The sequence below is a fragment of the Onychomys torridus genome, chromosome 11 (genome assembly GCF_903995425.1).
Source record: "Onychomys torridus chromosome 11, mOncTor1.1, whole genome shotgun sequence".
Taxonomy (NCBI): domain Eukaryota; kingdom Metazoa; phylum Chordata; class Mammalia; order Rodentia; family Cricetidae; genus Onychomys; species Onychomys torridus.
In genome coordinates, this window is record NC_050453.1 from 53076128 (window position 1) to 53098543 (window position 22416).

General features: G+C 34.3%; 1 protein-coding gene across 4 annotated transcripts in view; it reads right to left on the bottom strand.

The window, feature by feature from the left end:
- The window catches only part of Kcnt2 (potassium sodium-activated channel subfamily T member 2), a 336685-nt gene that overhangs the window by 17699 nt on the left and 296570 nt on the right, over window positions 1-22416 (bottom strand). For 3 of the 4 annotated variants that reach the window (XM_036202727.1, XM_036202726.1, XM_036202724.1), the window contains 4 exons: window positions 17426-17527; window positions 14290-14373; window positions 13067-13195; window positions 464-764 (listed from right to left, as the gene is read on the bottom strand). In XM_036202727.1, the coding sequence (XP_036058620.1) occupies window positions 464-764; window positions 13067-13195; window positions 14290-14373; window positions 17426-17527 (616 nt within the window). Of the gene's footprint in view, window positions 1-463; window positions 765-10440; window positions 10462-13066; window positions 13196-14289; window positions 14374-17425; window positions 17528-22416 lie in introns of all 4 variants that reach the window. The other variant, XM_036202725.1, reaches the window with a different exon arrangement.

Below are 22416 nucleotides of genomic sequence, written 5' to 3' on the forward strand. Positions count from 1 at the left end.
ATTTTATTCAAACCCCAGAAATTAGATAGATGTGATGTTTGTGTCGTGTGTGTGTGTGTGTGTGTGTGTGTGTGTGTGTGTGGTGTGTTTGAGAGAGAAAAATTGCAGCCAGATAGACCTTTATAAATCTCAGCCATGTATAAGCAAATCCAAAAGTTTCGAGGCTTAGTTTTTATAGCTCCAAAGTGGAAACTAAATCTACCTCAAAATTTATCATTAAATTAAAAGTGAGATATTCCTGTAATACATTCAAACATTGCCTAGTGATCTAAATAATTGCTGAACATTTTTTAGCCACATGTTTGTTATTTTAATGTTCCACAAAAGATGAGATTTTCATCAAGGTGCCATGTACATGCATTTTCAAACAAAAATTTAGTTCTCTCCAGCATTAGAGCTGACTGTGTAACTAGAACAGCAAAAACTGTCATGCTCACGTGTATAGGAGTTTTAAGGAGCATACCGTAGCCCACCATAGAAAGGCCCAGGTGTTTCATCCTATTTTTCACAAGTTCAGCAAGCTCCTGTCTTTCGGACCTCCTGTAGAGGTTCAGTCGCTGCTGGGTTATTTTTTCTGCAGTTTTACCAGAGTGCTTTGGGCCTTTTCTGCTAAGCCTTCGGGCCCACTGCATGCTCTTCCTCCGCAGCAAGGGATGGTCTGACTGGTCGCTGGAGGTTGAGTTGCGGTGAATGCTTCGGTGGTGTCCTGGCTCTTTGGCATCTTTGGTGTCTTCCCACTCTTCCACACTGATGGATATTTGAGACTTTAAAGGAAATGGATATTAATAATTAGATACGGAGGAAAAGTCATTGCCTAGAATTGGGATAATTCGTTTGCATGATCTTGGTGTAAATGTATAGCTACACGTGAGAGTTTCCACGGGAAAAAGAAATTCAAAGCATTCCCTTCTAATTTTATTAATCACTCACATGAAGTGTAACCCTAGCCCAGGAGACTTTTACTGTATTGAAACATGCGCACGCTAGTAAACAGTTTCCTTAATGCTACCGGATTTATGGACCCAAGAATGGACCATGGAGTTCCCCCTCCAGGTGTGAAAGCTTGCTTGAAGTTCAGTTTTCACAGGCATACAGAGCTGTCTTTCAAAGTAATAGAAATTAAGTTACCAATTTAAGTCAGGAAGTAGGTTCAATACATCCTCCAAATATGAATATAAATTATGACGCTCAGTGTGTCCTTTACCCACAACTGTAGCAACATCCTAGGAAATAATCATACACCTCAGTTCAGCCAAAATATCAACTTATTCAGATCTCTACTATGAAACAGTACTGTGTTAGGATAACATAAAATAGTCCATTTAAACTTTATATCTCCTGGTGAAAAGTTCACTAAAGGAAAGTAGAAACCAGATTTTATCTCTCAGAGCTTAGGCTGGAAACATTAAAGATTTTAAATCATGGATACCTTTATAAATCTTTGCTTATTTTTTCTCACCAAGTTAATATTACAACTAATATTTCCTCTGTGGAAGTAGTTTACAAACTATTGGGAAATATCTATCATTAGTAAGGACTACCTACAGTTATTTAGTAATATTTGTAATATGTCCTACATGAGCAATTGCTTGAATTTCTTCTGTGTAAAACTTTCCAGAGAAAACAGTCAAGGTGATGAGCTCATTTAGGAGCACTTACAATTTAGGTATTGGAGTCATACACTGATAAATATTTAAGGCATAGGGAAGAAGGATTTGATGCTATGTCAAGCATACCTAAAACACTATTTGTCTTTGTAAATGTTTCTTCTGAGTCGTATTGCTCAGGTACTGTGAAATACATGCATCTAAAATATGGATCAAAGTGTATGCATGTATTATTGAAGCAATATTAAAAAGGTCACATTTAGCATTGTTTTGAAATCCTGTATGAAGGGGATATCATGATTTCACATATACAATCATTTACAATTGCAAGTTAGTTTTTTGGCGGTCTACACAACAAGCAAACATCTTCATAAGTATCACTTTAGAAGAAAAAAGGATGAGAATAATTTGGTGATTTCTTTTTTTCAGAGAACCAACTCAAAATTTAGAGATTTCTTAGTACAATTTGGATTTTCAAAACCTTTCTTTCTCATTTGAATATCATGTATGAAAAGCATAGTTAGCTTTTTATAGTGAGATGAACAAATTAAAGAGATACTTCAGAATTTTTCTAGCTCAATATGAAAATCAAACATTCTAAATGAAATGATAATATTAATATTCATCCTCTGGCCCTCACCAACCTCTTAAAAATTTATCTAACACATTACCATTTATGGAAAACAGTATCATCTCTAACTTTGAACTAAAGTAATAACAATAGTAACGTATCAGAAATAAAGTTTATCGACAGTGTAAATAACACTGCTGATATGCACCTGTTATTAAATTGTATGTCTATTGTGTGTATATGTGAAAAGATATCTGTTTGTGAATAAATTTCCTACTGTCTCTTCATTTGATGTTTGACACTCTGTTCTGCTTTGGACTAGGCAAGAGATACAGTGCAGCACAGGAAATGAAAAGTGGCATCACCTTAGGGGCTTTTCCAGAACTGCTAGTTTGAGGATTAGAATAGTAGATGGTTAAAAGCAGGCATTCTAGGATCACACTGGACTTGGTTTAAATTCCCATAGACTATTTAGCTGCTTCCTTTCTTTGTTATGAAATCTAAACTCTCTATTTCAATTTTCCCTTTTGAAAGAAGTAACTGTTTTATTGCATTATCTTTTTGTCTATCAATTATTTTCCTCATTAAATCAAAGAGACAAGGCATGGAGTTTAACTCAGAAAATGTGAGATATATATATACACACATACATACACTGAGAAAACAGTACAAATGAAAAATAGAAACTAAAAAGAGAGTAACAACCTTGTTACTTGGTTAAATGTAGTGGATTTGAAGACCAGAAAAATACTTACAATAAAAATACATGTATATTTTTCTATAATGTTTCTCTCGATTATTCTGTATTTATAATCAATTAAAGAACTCTGATTTTTTCATATTTTTATCAGCAAATAATCCAATGCTGGATCATAGGCAAAAGAGGACCACACAGAATTTTCCATGGGAGTTGGGCTGCAAACTCAGGCAGTCATCATGAACGGCAGGTGCTCTTATTTATTGAGGTATGTCTCTACCCCTCCACAAAGACACTTTCCATGAAATGGTTTAAGGTACATATACATTTGTATATACATACATAAAGTTGAAATAAGAAATGAAAATTCCACATGTGTTTATGATAAGTTGGTCAAAATTTAAATTCTTATCATTTTTAAAAGGCATGTTATTTATTAAGATTCATAAACTTGCCATGATCAAGAAAAGTGCTAAATGTAAATCTTTACAAAAATAGCATGTATTTAAAAGAAGAAATAACTTATATCTAAAATAACTTGATTATTTCATTGCTTAAAAGGATTTGGAGGGGGAAGAGGAAGAACACAGTAGTATAAGGGCTTAAAGGGGAATAATGGAACAAGAAGGATTAAATTGGGGTAGAAATGGAGGGCAGGGTGGAGAAGGGAATAACAAGAGGGATAAATAACACTAATATTTGAAAAAGTCCTATGGAAACATTTCTACTATTATAAAAGCTTCCATATGTATATGGAAGAATAAAAAGAAAGAATATTATAAGCTACATGGGAAAAAAAGACTGAGTAATATATAAAGGCAGACAGACCTATTAGAATAATATCTGGCTTCTCAACAAAGACTCTAAACACTATAATGGCCTGGGTAGGTAGATGTTTTACAGATTCTCTTGGATAGAGATTCCATAGATTCCAGCCCAAACCACTATATCCAGGAGACATTTAATCACAAAGACAAAGAAATTATAAAATAAAAACCAGATTTAAGCTAATACAGATATGTATGTTACCTTTAAAAATTTATATATTTTAAGAACAAAGGGAACAGAAACCAATAAAAAAAAACCAAATGGACCAGGTGATACAGCATTCAAAACAGCTTCAAGGCTGCTGACTGAGATGATCCAGCCACGGATAATACTCCAGCCAAGACCTAACTATTCTCCTGATTTTCTAAAGGTTCCCCCAAAGATGTTAGTGCTCCACAGACAAGAGGAAGTAGTCCAGAGATCTATATCCACATTCCCCCCAAAATGGGTTATGGATACTTACTATCATTTAAGGTGGGTTGGTCACAAATTACTATTGGTAATGGTCAGCAAAAAAGCTGAAAAAAAGAGATTACATTCAAGGATCTCTTTCTAAAAAGAAAAAGTGGGGATATAGAAATGATAGTATAAAAGGGTAGATTATTGAATCAACTTTTAAAGCAAAAAACTACAAGTCTTAAATATTAAATATTTCACAATGGTATGGATTTTTATATATTGATACAAACTTAAATTTCATTTTATTATACTGTATGCATATTTCTACTCTTGTTTAGGGTATTGTGTTTATACAACTCATTTAACAGTATAATGTATAATAGAGAAATACAAATTAATAGTCATCTATAATAACCAAACTTACAGTCATATTAGATATGTTTCCAAGGTTAAACAGATATGTTTGGATAGATGGTCATCAAATACTTTAAATACCTACAGAACATAGCATTTAATATGTTTTAATAGCATAAGGCTTTTCATGACAATAAGATGTGTCTGCTCTTGGCAGCACCAATCTACTTTAGAGAAGATGATGGTCATTAAAGAAACTCCATATGGAGTTTACTTTCTCTGTGGAAAAAGTTAGCCACTGGGCAAGAAACTGCCCAGCTTCGATTGCTAACAGTATGACATACAAATTAGACAAGCAGGACACGAAAGAAAATGACTGCTGAACTTTGCCAAGACAAAAAAAAAAAAATGACTGCTGAACTTTGCCAAGACAAGGTGGACAAAATTCCCTGCTTCACAGAAAAGTCTATCAGAGATGGTAGGTCCATAGGCTAGAGTTGGATGCACCAACATTGCAGAGGAACCTTGGGTGACTATCCAGATAGCTAGCTTTTTTTTTTTCATTTCTTATATTTGGAAGTTGTTTGCTCCCCACTTCCTGTTTATTCAGGAAATTTTATATCCTTCTCAGGTCTTTGATGGACTTGAAGACTAGATAGTCACAGTTAAAGCTTTCCTTAGTTATAATAAAAGGTGAATTAGGTATAAAACTTTAGAGTCACAAAGGTAAGATAAATAATATTTTCTCTAAGTTTGCCAAATACAAGTGGACTAGATACTGTAACTGCAATTCTTACTTGATAACTTTTTTTGTTGTATGTAATTTTACTAAGTTAAAGTTAAAATTTTCCTTTTTATGTAGACAAAAAGGAGGAAATTCTGTGGAATAATCCTTGTGTACACTGTGTAAATATATATCACTATAATTGGTTTAATAAACAAGCTAACCGGCCAATAGATGAACAGGATAAAGTTAGGTAGGCAAAGCCAAAATGAAATTGACGGGATGCAGAAACACAGAGTTGGGAGATGTCAGCAAGCTACTGGGGAAGCATGATGTGTAGAAAATGAGGTAGCAAGCCAGAAACCATATGGCAAAGCACAGACAAGAAATATGGGTTAAATTAAATGTAAGAGTCGGTTTTTAACAAGTCTGAGCTATTGGCTGAGCATATATAAGTAATCTTTAGCCTCTCTGTGTTTATTTGAGAGTGGCTGCAGGACAGAAAAAGTGTGCCTACGTTATCTTGAGGAGTAATAAGGAAGAAATGAAACAAGAAATTAGGAATATAGGGATAAAAAAATCAATAGCTTTTCATGAAAACCAAGGAAGAGATGTTTCTCATGTAAAAGAATGAATGTAAAGGAATGGATGGTAGATGTTTTCAAAACATTTTATGTTTCTTTCAATTATTATGTATTCATGTTATCAATAAAGTTTACTCTTCTGGAGGTACTGAGGCAAAGTAGAATTAAAGAGAATTCACCAGCCTAAGACAGTAGCATTGCCTGTGGGAGAACTTTTAAAGGAAATTCATCTACCTTCCATTCACACAATGAATCACTGGTGACCCCATAAATGAAATTTTCTAAATAACTTTTATTACATGAGAACTAAGATTTATAAAATTTTCACAACTATTTTGTGTTTTGTGGTATTCAGAAGTATATTTTAATAATTACTGAAAATATGTGATCTACAAATTATGTTTTGACAACATTTTACTCCATGTGTATTATTCATTGTTTTGCTGATGAAATTAGGGGACTTTCATCATTTCGTGCAGTAGACAATTATCCTAATGTCTATGAAAGGATACTTTCTCCTTTCTCCTCAAAATCAAGTATTCTTTAATGAATATAATCAACATGAGAATTGTTATCACTGTGCAATTATAGGTCAAGATAATTTTCACTAATATATTATAATATATATATTTTTATATTGCTTAACCTGTCCCAAGTAGATATACATCTGATGGGGCACCACTAGTCTGGAGCAAATCAGAAATGGTATCTTCATCAACCTTACACTGCAAAAAATCCTTAAAAGTGGATTTCTCAGATCAAACAATTTATTTTTATGTCTAACAACCACCATTAATACAGTTACATCTGCCTTAGATCTAAATTTCTTTCTTATTGTATACAAACTTAATATATTGCTGAATTTGTATACATTGTACATATTTATTCATATCCACAAGGGCAATTATTAGCTATACAGGTCTTTAGTTTTCAAGTTTTACTTACAAACAAAAATTTAAAAAGTCAAGGGGAGCAATCAGATCAATCATACCCTAAAATAAAATAATTTATATGGTTAACATTACAATCTTACCACTAGCACCTTCCCCTTCCCATATGGTTCCCATTATACATTTCCAGACAAACAAGAGTACACAGCCTAAATCAACACATTCAGCTCGCTCATGTTCGTGTATAAATAACTCTGTATATGGAACTTATATATATAATTTGGTAGGACAGGGATGCTTTTACCATAATACATCTGGCACATGGAACTCCAAAAGAAAAGAAGAAAATACAAAGTTTTTATTTTAATAAAATTTTATCCTAAAATTATGCTAATATCAGTACAGGATTCCACCAGTCATGACCAAATTACCAAACACACTATGTGGACACACATGGAGACACACAGATTGGGGGAGTGTATTCTAATTCCTGTAACCTTTCTAGTACATTGATATCAATCTATGAGGCTGTCGAATAAAATCTTCTGGTCTGTCTGTCTGTCTCTCTTTTTCTCTTTCACACACACATGTATGGATTAATATACATGAATATGCATTTACATGTATTTGAATTAGGCACACATACATAAAAAGTGGAAGATACAAATTTTACAGTTTATGCAAAGAAGCTACCAAAAGGGGTACTGTTGATCTGGTTATGCCATCACTTCCAGATCATCACTCTTTATAAGTACTTCTATGATAATGATAAATATGATTTTTCTACTCAGTTCCTTCCTGCAGAATTTAGCACACATGGAGCAGTAACCGACAGCTTAAATTACACCGATGGCAGTGCACAGTGGAAAAGCTATCTCCCTGCAGTTTAGGTGCTTTCCAATTGTCTGTTGTTGATAAGGGTGCCAGCAAGAGTCCTACTGAGTGCAAGTAAGCACCCACGGAAAGTAAGGGATGACGACCTGACACTGGAAATTAACATGATGAAGAATCAATGGAGCTGAGAAATAGACAAATAAGCAAAAAATGTGAGAAAAAGATTTAAGAACAAAATTGTATAAGGTATCAGGCAAGAATAAAATTATAAATGAACTCAGACTCACAGAGTATATGAATCTAACTTTTGTTTGGTGTGTGTGTGTGTGTGTGTGTGTGTGTGTGTGTGTGTGTGTATGAGTATATGTGAATAACTAAGTTTTTTGTGTTTTGTGGTATTCAGAAGTATTCCAAAACAAATATTCCTAGATATTCCTAGATACATACATATTTTTATTTTTCATATTTTGCTTTGCAAATTTTTTAAAAGTCAAAGTGAATAACAAGATTCATAATACCATAAAGTCAAATAGTTTATGTTATTAAAATCATGATCTATTTGACTAATAAAGCATTTTTCAAAATATGGGGTTATTAGCTTCATAAATTACATATCATAAATTTAAATGTATTGACCTGAGCATTCTCTGCAATAGCATTATATACTCAAAAACAGTGCATCAGCTGAAATAGAAATAAGATCTATTATGCTGTATAAACTTTTTCACAGAATATTGCCTAGTTAGCCCTGAACAAATGACACATTTCCTTTATCTTAATATATAAGGTAGTATATGTTCCATCCTTCCTGTTCATTATGCTTCACATTCAATATACACTAAATTCACACACAGCTAGTAAAGGGGTAGTGAAAATCTAAATCCAGGGTCCATGCTCATATGTTGGACAGAATAATTGGATAAATGATTGATGCCTAGCAACAAGGACAGAAGTATTGCTGAGAATGGCTAGGATGCAGAAGAGGAAAAATTCCAGAAAGAAATCTTCCTGGAAATACTAGGCAGCTAATGTGCACTAATAATTCTTCATCACGTTGGTAGAACACGGAAATGTGGCTGATCTAGCAGTCCTATGTAAGATAGCCAAGAGAAAAGAGGATCTCAACATTTCAAATTCCCAATGAGGGAAGTGAATCTCTAAGCAGGCCTGAAGGCTTCACCTCAGCTTTCTGACAAATCCTTTGCTTACCAGTGCATTCTCAGCACTTCAGGGACTACATCTAGCATCACTAAGTATTGTTAGAGGATGATAAGATGGAAAGAATTTTGGCCAGGATGACCATGCCTACGTTTTTCATGTATAGAATTAGAAGAGCTTAGCTCAAATTAAAAATAAATAATGTCTGGCAACAAAGAAGAAATAGTTAAAAGTATAAAAAACAGTGAGTGTTCTCAGCTAATGTGCAGAAACTAGCAGAAAAAGATGAGGCTTTTGAAAACAATTACTTAGATTATTTTTTTTTAGATTGATCCTAAAAGCAAATGCTGTACTCAAAACAGATTGTGGAAGAATGAAGGGGTTGCCTAGAACAGTGGAATCTAGTGATAAAATATAAACATTCTGGTGTCAGAGGGTAGTTGATTCTAAATCCAGGTCTGACACATCCTAAAGTTCCAATATTGGTCAAGATACCTTGTCTCACTGTCAGTCACAGTACTGCTTTTCTGTATTCAGGCTTGCTTCACTTTCCATAAAGTGCCAAGGTTTGTCCATGTTGTTTTCTTACTTTTTAAAAAGGATAAACTTTCCTATTTCAACAAAAAGTAAGATTGTGCTAGCATGTATAAAAATTGGAGAAACTGGACTGGAGAAATGGCTTTGCAGTTAAGAGCACTTCCTACCCTGGCAGAGGACCTAGGTTTGGTTCCCAGTACCCACATAGCAGTTCAGACCATTTATAACTCTGTGTCGGACCTCCACAGGCACAGGGCATGTACATGGTATACATATATACAAGCAGGTAAAACTCTCATACACATAAAATCATAAAATAAACACATGTTTAAAAAATAAAGAAAAAAAAAGTATGACAGAAATGGGGAAATTGAAAAGTGTTTGTCAAAAGTGCAAACATCTACCTATCAAATGAATAAATTCTGGGAATGCTACATAAGTTATTGTGAATTCAGTTGATAGTAATACATTATGTACTTGAAATACCCTGAAAGGGATTTAGGAAGAACATTCTTAGTTCATTATTATACATCTCATCAAGTAAAGCAGCTCCTGAGATCTCTCTGTGTAGACTCAGGCTTCTAGGTCTCCAACCACAGATACCCTGAAGACAAGATTAGATTTCTCCAGACACTCCCTGAAGAGCAGCTTAATCTTTAGCCTTTGAAAACACCCAAATAAAACTAGTTTTCAGAATGCTTAACGACTGTAACATTTTGAAAAATATTTCATTGTAAATTTTAATATATAAAATAATAAAATATGAATACAATTTAGATTTTAATTCTTAAAAAGTCAAACTTCTGAAAGAGTAATTAGTTGATTAATATGTTTGTTTTCATTCTTAGTGTATTTCCTTTTAGCCCTGAATTTTTTAATAGATATCTGCTAATTATACACCTCAGTCCTGTCAGTACAGACTACCACTTTTAGAAACTACAGAGAAAAAGAGGTTTGTGACTGCTGGTAGCTATGGTCACTAGTTTCTCAGTGTTTGTTATAGCATTATGCAACAGACATGTTGAAATTAAGAAAGAGGGTCCGAAGTGAATTAATAAATGCAGTCCAAAGACAAAAGCAACATTATTTTGATATCTTTTGTGGGAAAATAGAAATACACTAACTTGAAAAGAAAGTATGTATGGATCCTTCAGTATGATATGCTTTTTACATGCAGTTATAGACTTAGTTTTTCATAGCCAATCTCTTTAACAGGTCTGATACACTGAGGAATGAGACAAACAAGAGGATACTTACTTGTGATGCTATTTCTCGAGACTGACACAAAGGAGAGAAAAAGAAATACACAAAATGCAGTTTAGACAATGACTGAACCGCACATACATGGAACAGCAACAAGGACAAAATACAACATATGTCCACATCACACTTTTAAAGCAATAATGTGCTTACTGTTTGTAAGGCTTTTGATCACAGTCAGATAGGGTATGTTTTTTTTTTTTATGTCAATCAAAGATTCTTTATCCTCAGATTGTTTTTGTTATATTAAAACTGGCTAAGAATAATATTTATTAAAATAAATGGTAGAAAAACAAATGAACCACTCCTTGAAAAAGAGAATATTGTAAATAACCATTTGCATTAAATGCTTAGGTAATGATACATACAATAGCAGTCTGAACTAACATTCAGGACCATTATAATTCATGACAATCTGTATAAGACAGGGACTGGTGTTTATTCTATTAATGTCTTTTTATTGTTGATAAAGATGTTATTTTACTAAAGTCACAAATTGCCTTACTAGATAATTGCTTGTATATGCATTTATGAGTAACTTATCCTCAGGAAGTCTCCTGAAGTTTTCCTGTTCTCATAAAAAGGGCTTGGATTTTCCTCTACTGAATTGCCTCCCCATGGGAGGCCTTGCCTTCTTGTGGGTAGAAGTAGGGGGTGTGTGAGGGGGAGGTTGGGGGGACGGGAGGAGGGAAGGGGGGATCTTTGATTGATGTGTAAAATGAATGAAAAAAATTTAATTAAAAAAAGACCAAAAAATAGTACATCAAAATTCTATCAAAATCTACTTTATAATTACCATGACCAATGAAGAAATATTTGTATGACACTGAATGATTATGACCCACTTTTAAAGAATATGTGAAATTGAAAGCCACAGGACAATGAACGGTATTTGGAGACAGAACTGATAGAGAATGATTAGGTCATGAAAGGTCTAGTGAATCCACAATGCCTTGCTTCTTCTGCCTGAGAAGATACAATGTTCAAATGACCAAGAATCCCAAAGCAGACAGCTCAGACAACCAATCTATCAGTGTATACTTTCTAGGCTTCCCGGTCCTTAAAAATGTCAGATCAATTTTTCATTAAAAAAGCCTCCTTTTATTATTTTTATTATGTACACAAATATGTGCCTATGTGAGAGTATACACACGGGAGTACATGATCCTCCTCTAAAAGAACAGTATGGACTCTTTACTATGGAGCAATCTTTCTGGCCACTAAAGTTTCTGTTTTTGAAAGCTACTGAATGTATGTTATGTTGCTAAGGAAACCCTAGCCAAACTAAGGAAATGTTAAATTACTTACATATAAAAAGAGTTTTGTTTTATTTACTGTATAATCAAATACTATCTGCATCTATTCTAAACTCTCTAGCCATATTTGCCAAACTACTCCATGTGTTTAACTGTTTTGAATGACTCTCCAGTCAGCTATTGTACAAATTGTTTCTTCTTTGAAAATGCTTTCTGAAATGACCCTCAGAGTCTATGTTCAAAGAAAAACTTAAATTTTGCTATAGAGGTGGTAACAGAGATGTATTAAATGTCTCAGAAACAACAATGAGGTCACCAACAACACTTCACAAAACTTGAACAATGCCCAGATGGCCACAGTACATATCTATGTAAATGTATAATCATAACTAGATAAAAAAAAACAAAATTCTATCCTATTAAATGTATGCTGACTATAAAACTCTTCTGTAACAAGCATGAATTTTTTATTTAATCTTTTCAGTGATTACTTAGACTGCAAAAATGAATGTTGTTGATCTGAGTCCTATGCTTATGATTTTGCTTAAGAAGAAAAGTCTAGATCCTTTTCTTTGTGATTTATCATAACTTTGGAGTTTGAAATAGTTTAAGAATATCAACCAAATTTTATATTAAGAAATTATATATAATAATTTATATATATAATATATATGTATATAACTTTATGTAATAACATAATCTAATTTAAAAGTTGGATTTTCCTAAGATTATAAAAATTACCTGGAACCACAAGATACAAAAAAATCAAAATACAGAAGATATTTAAAAGCTACTGAATTTAAATTTATTTAAAAGACCACCTCAGTTTCAGGTGGTCATCAAAAGCTTTCCTTCCATATTAACAGGTCTAGTTCCTAATAAAATTACTCTTTATTCTTAGAAAATCAGGCTCTGTTCCTTGACCTTTTTTTATTGCTTTACATTAATTTTCAATGTAGAGACAAAGAAATAGACATTCTGATGCTTAATGACTTTTCTTGCTTCGCTTCCTTCCAAATCCTAATATGTGCAGTCCGAAAATATATTAGAAACAGGCAATTTGGAGGCTTTTTTCTATTTCAGAATCTTAGGGAGACATAATTATTCTGATTCTTTAAAATGTTCTAGCAGTGGCTAATCTTAGAAAAGGAGACTAGAACCCAATATCCACAAATGCTAGAAAAGCCTCTACCTGACAATAATTTCTGAAATAGTTGAGACTTCAGTTATTGAAAATTTATTCTGTGTATTTATATAGAACTCCTTTTCACTTTCCATTTCATTTGTGTCAAATCAGTTACCATGTTTATGAATGACTATATTCAATAGAGTAAATGTCACAGCAAAGTGGCTTCATAGTTCCAAACCTCGGATGTGGTTAGTTTCTGAGACTCCGTCCTATAGATCCCAATGGGAACATCTCCCGTAGAAGAACACAACTTCTGATAGAGTCTGGCATATGTTCGGATCCACAAGTCATCTTCAGTAATTTTCATCTATAATGCATATAAATGAATCACACAATCAATGTTTAAGAATGAAAAACCCAGTGGTTATTTTTCTCTTCTTAAAAGCTGAGTCAATATGTATTTTGAAAACTCTAAGTAGTCTTTCATAAAAGTTTGTTCACACACTAGGTTTATTTATTTTTATTCCATCACAGCTTATCCTGGGAGTTCATCCAAAGCCATGAAACATTAAGTAGTCAATCTGGGGCAACATGGCATTATATTGGTGCAATAAAAGTAGGCAACACAACATTTGTAGTGACGAGGGAGATGGTGTAAAAAGTGTGGAAGTCTTTAAAATGATGTCATGACAAAATTGAAACTGATATTTAGTGAACAGTGTTTTCAAAAGCTAAAAATGTAATGTACAGAGCTCTAGTAATAAAAGTCCTATCCCACATGCTTCAGGGTTCCTACATGTACACAAGCAAATCTATTGTAGAAGGAGCACTGGGTTACAGACGGGAAACCAGGATTCTCATCCCCCCTCCCCGCCCAGTTGCTTGTACATCTGAACCATCAGCAGTCTATGGTATGCTACTTATTACACTCCTCTGCAAAACAGAAGGCTTAAACCAGGTATAATGCCACAGCCTGCTCTCCCTGATACTGCAAAGGGCTGGAGAGGAGAACTCCTTGATTCCAGGAATATGATCACAGTCTGAACAACGAGAGAGAGAGAGAGAGAGAGAGAGAGAGAGAGAGAGAGAGAGAGAGAATAATAGGCTTGAATGCCAGAATCATTCTGCTCATGGACAATGTAGCAACCAAGTCTTAGACAGGTCATCGTCAAACTGTCAAATTGTCAACATCAACAATGAGAGCTAGTACTTGGTTGTTCGGGTGTACACAGAATACCTTTTTTTTTTTTTCAAGGGCACGATATGGAATGCTTTGTTCACATAAGCAGCATCCAATAGATTCAATGTTTAAGGGTTTATAATGAATAAGAAAACCTCAGATGTAATACTTGGACACAAATGAGGAAATAAATGTGATTATAGACGAGTCACCAAAAGAACATGCTAGGTGGATCTCCACACCTTCTATCGGGATTCTTCTCTTCCAGATAGTGAACTTACAGAACAAAGAAACCCCGATCCTGGTATGGTGTCCAGTCCCAACAGAAGTCTGGTGATAGAAATCATATAATCTTTCACAAATGACTGCAATATAAGCAAAATATGTATACATTATGCATGTGAGGTACATAAAACAGTGAGGAGGGTAAACACATAAATATTTCTGAAAAATTATTTATATCACTTCTGCAAGCCTCAATAAAATGAGATAAAATATACTTCAACTTTTTAAATAGCCAGTTATAGTTAAGCTGATCCTAAAGAAATATATGAAATACTTGTAATTTAGAGACAATATATATGGTGACATTGGCTTACTAGACATGATGCTAACATTTCATGTGGCTTAAAAACAAACACAAAAGTCTCTAAACTGAGATAAAATGGTGAAATTAATAACCATTAAAATAACTTGTTAAAATATTTCAACTAGTCTTTTCTCTAAGAATAAGCTACTCAATGGTAAAATTATAACTATTTCTAGACTTCTCTTTATTATTCTTTAGTGCATATATTTTTTCCCAAACTACTCTATGTTAAAATAGAATCTCTTAGAAAAGAATCGTATTTTCTTAAAATAACAGTATATATCACCTAATTATAGGAAAATAAACTACACTATTAGCAAGTATGTACAGACACCATCTTCAAAATCCATCCTTAGGAGTGGGCTGCAGGTTGACTAACATGCACAAGGCTCTGGGGTCCAATCTCAGCAACAATAAAAGATGAAAATCATTTTCAACAGTTCAGAAGTCATTACAGTCAACTAAAAATCCAGGAGAATGGAAATTATTTATTAGAATTTGCTAACTCTGAAATCCTCTAGTTAAGTGTTTTACAAAACAAATAGTAAAATAAAGTTGTATGTTGTAGCTCGAAAAATTTTAAGTGAAATGGAAAAGTTTATCCAAACAGAAATGAATCTAATCCAGCAAATAAGTTTTGTGATATCATGTGGTGTTTCTCTCAGTTATATATATATATACACATTCAGACAAATGTAGTATATATTGGATTGAAACATGATGTATAATGTTGACTCTGATATAATTCTGAACTTAAAGCCTGTGGAAGTCAAAGGAAAACTTTGGCAAGTGGATTCTGCTCATTTACAACGTGGGTCTCAGAGATTGAACTCAGGTCTTCAGGTTTTATCACAAGCAGGTTTTCAACTGCACCATCTTGTCAGCCCTAAGTTAAAACTTTCAAATTCTAATTGAGCCTTTCAGGAGAGGTTTCAACAAACTACTAACTTCCTTGTGTCTTGATAACATGAAAAAAAAAAAAACATCAAACCAAAGAAAGCTTAAAAACTGGTCTCCACTTCCATGGTTACATTCTATCACATGGATGTAGGAAGGACTCTCTCTGCAGAATAGTAGCTGAGCACTTCTCTGTGATTGATACAAACTCTCAGCTTGAAGATTGGTTGATACCATCTCAGTTGAAGCTGAGAGTCTGCATCAAACTCCTGTTCCTCAAGCACACAACATAAATGAAAGAAAAAACTAGGTTGCAATTTTCTCTTCAAGAGATAAGCATAGGCGTATTTGGGGTGCTTGGGGAACTGGAGGTGCCTCCTGGGTTAGCCAGATAAATTATCTGGAAACATTATTACAAAGTATTAATGCTGCTTCATTGATTGCTGTGGCACCTCTCCAGCATAAGCAGGCTGCTCCAGACACATGTCAGCACACACAGGGGCAGTTAGCCTAAAGGGCAGAAGAAAATCTCCAGATAGCTTTGGATTAGTTCAGTCAGGTGGGCAGTTTGTAGAAGAGTGCAGCAAATACATAATCAAAAGCAATTTGGACAATAAAACATGAAGGTGCTGAATTTGAAACTGATGTTATGAAATAAATCCTTAATGAATATTCTTGTTTCATTTTAAATGGAAATGCTTAGTGATTGTATGAATAACAAGAGAACAGGAAACATTACTATTATTAGCTTCAGGCACAAACAAACAAAAGCAGACTATTGAGATATGTTTGTGTGAAAATATATGGATTTTTTGATTGCTCTGGATTACTATATAGTGCATAAACAGCATTGTTACTTTGGCATTCAGGGACTAACTAAATGACTCTGGATTGTAAAAAGTTTCTTCTATGTATATAAAGTGAGGGCTGGAGAGATGGCTCAGCCTTTAAAGGCTAGGCCCACATCCAAAAATAAAGTCAGCAGAAATGATCAGACACTTAAATACCTTCAGTTTATAATACTAACAGCTTGCAATTTTGTTTAACATCTGAAAAAAAGAAGTAGTATAAGCAAAGCTACTTTTGGCTTTTTGCTATTTTTCTTCAAAAAAAAAAAATCAAGTGGTTCAGAGGCATGTTTGGAATCATAAGAAAGTACATTAATACATTTCACAGGAAACTGATATCCAGGAACACTTGAGAAATAATTTTAATACACTACTTTATTTTTTATTACTGTTATTGTTACTATTGATAGGGAGGGGCAGAGAGACAAAGAGAGACTCAGACAGGCAGTCAGAGCCGGAAAGACAGAGATAGAGATAGACAGCTCACAAATGCATATATATATATATGCATTTTTACTTAATCTTTTAAAAATTACTTCTTTTATTTTTGCAATTATATTATATTATATATATATTGTTTACACCACTTTTTCCCTTCAAACCTTCCCATATACCCTCCTTGCTTTCTTTCAAATTTATGGTTGTTATACGTATTGTACATATAGGTGTATAAATATATTTCTAAATACAACCAGCTCAATCTGTATAATATTACTTGTAAGTATTTTTTAGGCCTGAGAACTTAACATCAGATCATATTTTTAAATATTTTTGGATAAAACGTTTCATATCAGTATTTATGTGATTAAATAACATGTAAACATACTAAACTGTTTCAGCGCACCATCTTTTTTTTTTAAACTTATGCGCCTTTCCTGGAACTCACTTGGTCGCCCAGGCTGGCCCCAAACTCACAGAGATCCGCCTGGCTCTGCCTTCCCAGTGCTGGGATTAAAGGCGTGCGCCACCACAGCCCAGCTCAGTGCAACTTTTAAAAGTTCAAAGTATCACTACCACTCATTTTTACTTAAAATCTAAATAAAATAGAAAATAGTCATTTCAAAGGAAGAAGAGACTGCATACCTGATACAGAAGTGTGTCCAACATGCTGATGCTGAACACTCGTCCAGCAGCAAAAGGCAGTCGAAACATAAAGGCCAGGTTAGAACCTCGTTCTCGCTCTTTCTGTTCAGAATCAGAGGGAGAAGCTGTGAGCATCTATATTTTATGCACTGCTGTGTGGGAAATTTTTCTTAGCCAATATAAAAAAGATATTCTTATTTAAATATTAATGATAAATATGCCCTGCCTTCTTTTAAAATCTATTTTTGTATACGTGCGTATGAATATATATACATGTGTGTGCTTAAAAGTGAAATTTTAAATATGTCTTAACTTGTTTTTCATTAATAGTTTTTCTGAATCTATTGGAACATTACATAATTTAGAATGTTAACATCTTCATGTATAAACATTTGTCCATGCTCCAATAGATGACAAAATCAAACAAACAAAATAAAATAGTTGAATCATATAAGCAGTGGCTGAAGTTAACATACTTTATCGTGATACTTAGATTTGCCTAAAGCTTAACTGGCAAGGTTATGACATCACAGGGTTGAGTTCTGAGAAACTAATTTCATCATACCACAGAAGAGTTCTCACAAAAGGGATAAGTGCTCTACAAATCAAAGTCCTTCTACCACGTGCCAGCTTTGAACAAAAATGTGTGCCTTCGCTATTTCCCTCCACAGCAAGCACCTTAACCTGGGACTCCTCATACTCCACAACTGAGAGAAATAAACACGTCTAAGTCTACAGTCCATTGGGGTAGCAGATCAAAGTGAAAAGGTGTACCACACCCCATCAGATCCTCACAATCTCTTTCACACACATATTTACAGAGAAGCTCCTTTACATTTTCAAAAGAAAGCTTTATGTACATGTAAGAATGCATGTGTATTGCAATGCACAGTAATTTCTTTAAACATAACTCTTCTATTATTTGGATGCATGGTACAGACTTGAGAGGCTGAGGCAGGAGGAGCAGAAGCTTGAGAACACCCTGTTTTGCAGAAGACCTTGCCTCACAACAAAACAAATATCTATTACCTTCTTACTAAGGGCAGAAGCAGAAATGAAGAGCAAATGTTACATGTATTAACAACTGAAAGAGGCACTGTAAGAGAACAAATTAACCTTGTCCTTATTACTCATTAACTTTAAAAAAACTATTGCTTTGCTGTAAGCTTTACTATGGCAGACTGACACAGTTACATGAATAAGAAACCCACATCTTAAAGAAACTGAAGACCCCATTTGTAATGTAGCAAATTTGGGGGAATCTCAAAGAGAAAAAACCCTCATGTTCTCTTCTTTAAAATGAGTTGGGGGTTATTGTGAATGGACATGTTCATAAAACAAATGCAAATATGCCCCCAAAATGAACCTGTATCTGAGGGATGTAAACTGCAGCAACACTGTGACAATGGTTCTCAACCTGTGTGTTGTGACCTGTATAGGGATTGAAAATTAGATAGATATCCTGCATATCACATATGTACATCATGATTCATAGTGGTAGCAAAATTACAGTTATGAAGTAGCAACAGAAATAATTTTATGGTTGGGGGGTCACCACAACATGAGGAACTGTCTTAAAGGGTCACAGCTTTAGGAAGGTTGAGAACCACTGCACTATGGGAATCAGTATGGTGGTTTCTCATACAATGAAAATAGAACTTCATTAAGGTGCTTCTGTACCACGTCTCATACCCAGTGGCTCTAAGTGAACATACCAGAGAGATATTTACACCTCCAATGTTCATAGCTTTGCTCTTCATAATGAAAACAAAAATATTTCAAGATGTCCATCAATAGGTATGTGGATAAGGAACATGAATCCAACACAGATTTCCTCCTGCTTCTTCATTGTGTCAATAAACCATTTACCTTGGCGCTATAACCTTTTGTTGTTGGATTTCTAATCAAAATTCTCATACTCTCTGTTGTATTTAACCTTAAATCAGCTCACGAGTTTAATGTGAATTCAAGTAGGTCAGCCTCGATCATGAACATCCTATCACAGAATCACAATTAACTAGTAAATCCTGGTCAAAGATGACTGATTTATCAATGAAAGAATGTGATGACTCCCTCCATAGCTTATGTATCTATCAAATTTTCAAAATCTACCACTAGTACAGTGTTCTTTTATTTCCTCTGTTAAATTCTACTGCTTTAATACTAGCTAGATCTCAAATATGACATTTTCCAACCTCAAATCTTTGTTAACACAAGGCAGACCCCATAAGCTGCTAATTAATTCCTCCTTCCTGGCAGCTCAGTGTCTGTTTATATTTTGAGTCCATTTACCCTATAATTAGACTTTTCTAGGCCTGCCTGGAGAGAACAGAAGCAGAAATTCTGTGAATAAGAAAAATGTTCCTTATTCACAGAATCAGAAATGTTTTGATCTTCAGAATGTGTTGTCAAACCAACTTAAATCTCCCAACAGCTTAGTGGGCCAGTGTTGATGTGCTCAGGTAAACTGTGATTTCTTCACACAGAATAATCCTGCTGGACTACTTTTCTAAGCCCAAGGAATCTCCTGTAACTTTATTATGGAAAAAATAGGTGATGCCCAAAAATACCTACTTTCAAATGATTCTTCATCTTAATCACATTAATAAAATCATTTTCCAAATTTTAAGATTGGTGGAGATTTCTGTTTGTTAAAAATGATGAACAGGTAGTGCATTATTACATGGCTCAGGGATCTACAGAAACATATATCAGGGTGATGCTCTTTCATTGTGATGCACCTTGAATATTGTACTTTGTTATGTGATATTTTGTTTGTGTTCTGATGAATAAGGCTTTCCTGGAGATCAGAGGGTGAAGCTAGCCACTAGTTAACCATAGAGGTCTTGAGGTCTGTGCAGAGAGGAGACAGGAAGTGATAAGGCAGGATAGAGACAGGGTGTTGCCCCTTTGGACTGGAGGAACAGAAGAGGAAGTCACTGGTGGCTGCTCCTCTGCTTCTCTGATATTTCAGGTTTTACCCCACTATCTGACTCTCATTTCTTATTGATAAGATAAATTCAATTTACTCATCAGCACTTGATGTCCCAGCTTGTTTTTCCTTACAGGTGAAATGAGACTGTATTGGCATAATTATCTCATTATGATTGCAATAAAGAAAATATCTAAAGATATTTTATATATAGTAACCACTTAGAAAATACTGTATTCTATCATCATTAACTCTTTTAACATGTTATATTGTGCTTAGCCTTAAAGACTTCATATCTTTCTTCTGTAATGTTACTTCTCATGATTTTACTGCACTGGTCTGGTTGTTATTGTAACACAACTATTGCCTACCCACAGAGGTCTTTCTGTTACCTTTATGCAGGCTTTCCCTAGTTACACTTGAAAATGACCTTCCTGTATTTCCATCACACAACTGAAATATGTGATTCCTTACTTATTTTTTTTGTTTATTGATTATATGTCTCCATTAGACTCCATGTCCCTTGACAGTACACACTATGCATTTGCTTCCTGCTCCTTACAATCCTGTCAGAAACAGCAAGTGGCCTGCATGCATATGGGCAATGAAATTATTTGAGGAAATGAATTGTTCTACATTTAGTAGCTGCTTACATCAAAATTTTACTAGAGTTATTAACACTTTTAACCTTCAAAATCTACAAGCAAGAAAGTAAAAGAAAAATGTGGGATATTCAATGTCTTTCTTCTCTCACTAGAGTTACTTAATGGAGGTCTGAAGTTATGAACAAGTGTTCTGTTAATTTCTGTTTTGCAACGTTCCATTTTTTTAGTTTTGCTTGTTTTGTATTTCATAACATACTAGCTATTTCTCCAATTGTAATCCTCTTAAATACCACAACTATGGTACATGAGGCATCTTTCCCTGGCTTAGCTCCAGATCTGTGTCCTTCAAACCTGCTTTCTCTGAGAGCCACCTTTGACTGATATTATATCACCCCTCTACTGAAAATGGAGACCATCATAGAAACCCACAATGTAGAAATCAGTGGATCCTGGTGATCCCAAGCCCGTCTGATATATCCACATCACAGTTCCCAAATCTATGGCTCTGGGAACATCACAGAAGAGTTGGAGGAAAGATTGTAAGAGACAGAATACCAGAAAGTGTGCTGTGAAACTGTCACTCTTAGAAATGGTTGTATAACCAAGACCAGAACAGTGTTAATATCAATGGACATGCTAATGCTAAAGGTGGACAATCTCATTCCTAAACAAAAGGCTAAATTAACAGCCATGCAGTGGTGGTGCACACCTTTAATCCCAGCACTCAGGAGGCAGAGGCAGGCAGATCTCTGTGAGTTTGAGGACAGCCTGGTCTACAGAGTGAGTTCCAGGACAGGCATCAAAACTGCACAGAGAAACCCTGTCACAAAAGAAAAGAAAAGAAAAGAAAAGAAAAGAGCTAAGTTAATTAATCACTATTGAGGAGAATTAGACTTTTTTTTTTTTTTAAATCCAATGCAGAGTGGTCAGTTGTGAAACCATAGAAATACAAATAACAAAAATGGACTCATCAGGTTGTATTTATGTATTTGTGCATATGTGTGTGTGTGTGTGTGTGTGTGTGTGTGTGTGTGTGTGTGTGTGTGTAACAATAATAAGAAAGAAAAAAGGACTTAATTTCAGAACATGAGGGGGGCATTTTGAGGATCAAGGAAGGGGTTGGAGGGAGGAAAGTAAAAGGGGGAAGAAATCTAATTCTATTTTCATTAAAATATTTAAGAATTAAACAAGGGAGCCAATAATGCACTAATATATCTGAAATGGGGACATAACTCAGAAGTAGAGTACTTGCCTATCCAGCACAAGGCCTTCTGTTCCACACCACACTAAACAGGAAACATTTTCCTTCCTAACAGAATTCGGTATTCAAATGACGCATCATTGATTACCTTCTATTTTTTTTGACCTTCTATTTTCTTGATAAGCATTTATCTAAAGCATTTAAAAGGATTATGTGATACTTAAGTCATTGTTTAAAATTTTAAGGTGATTTA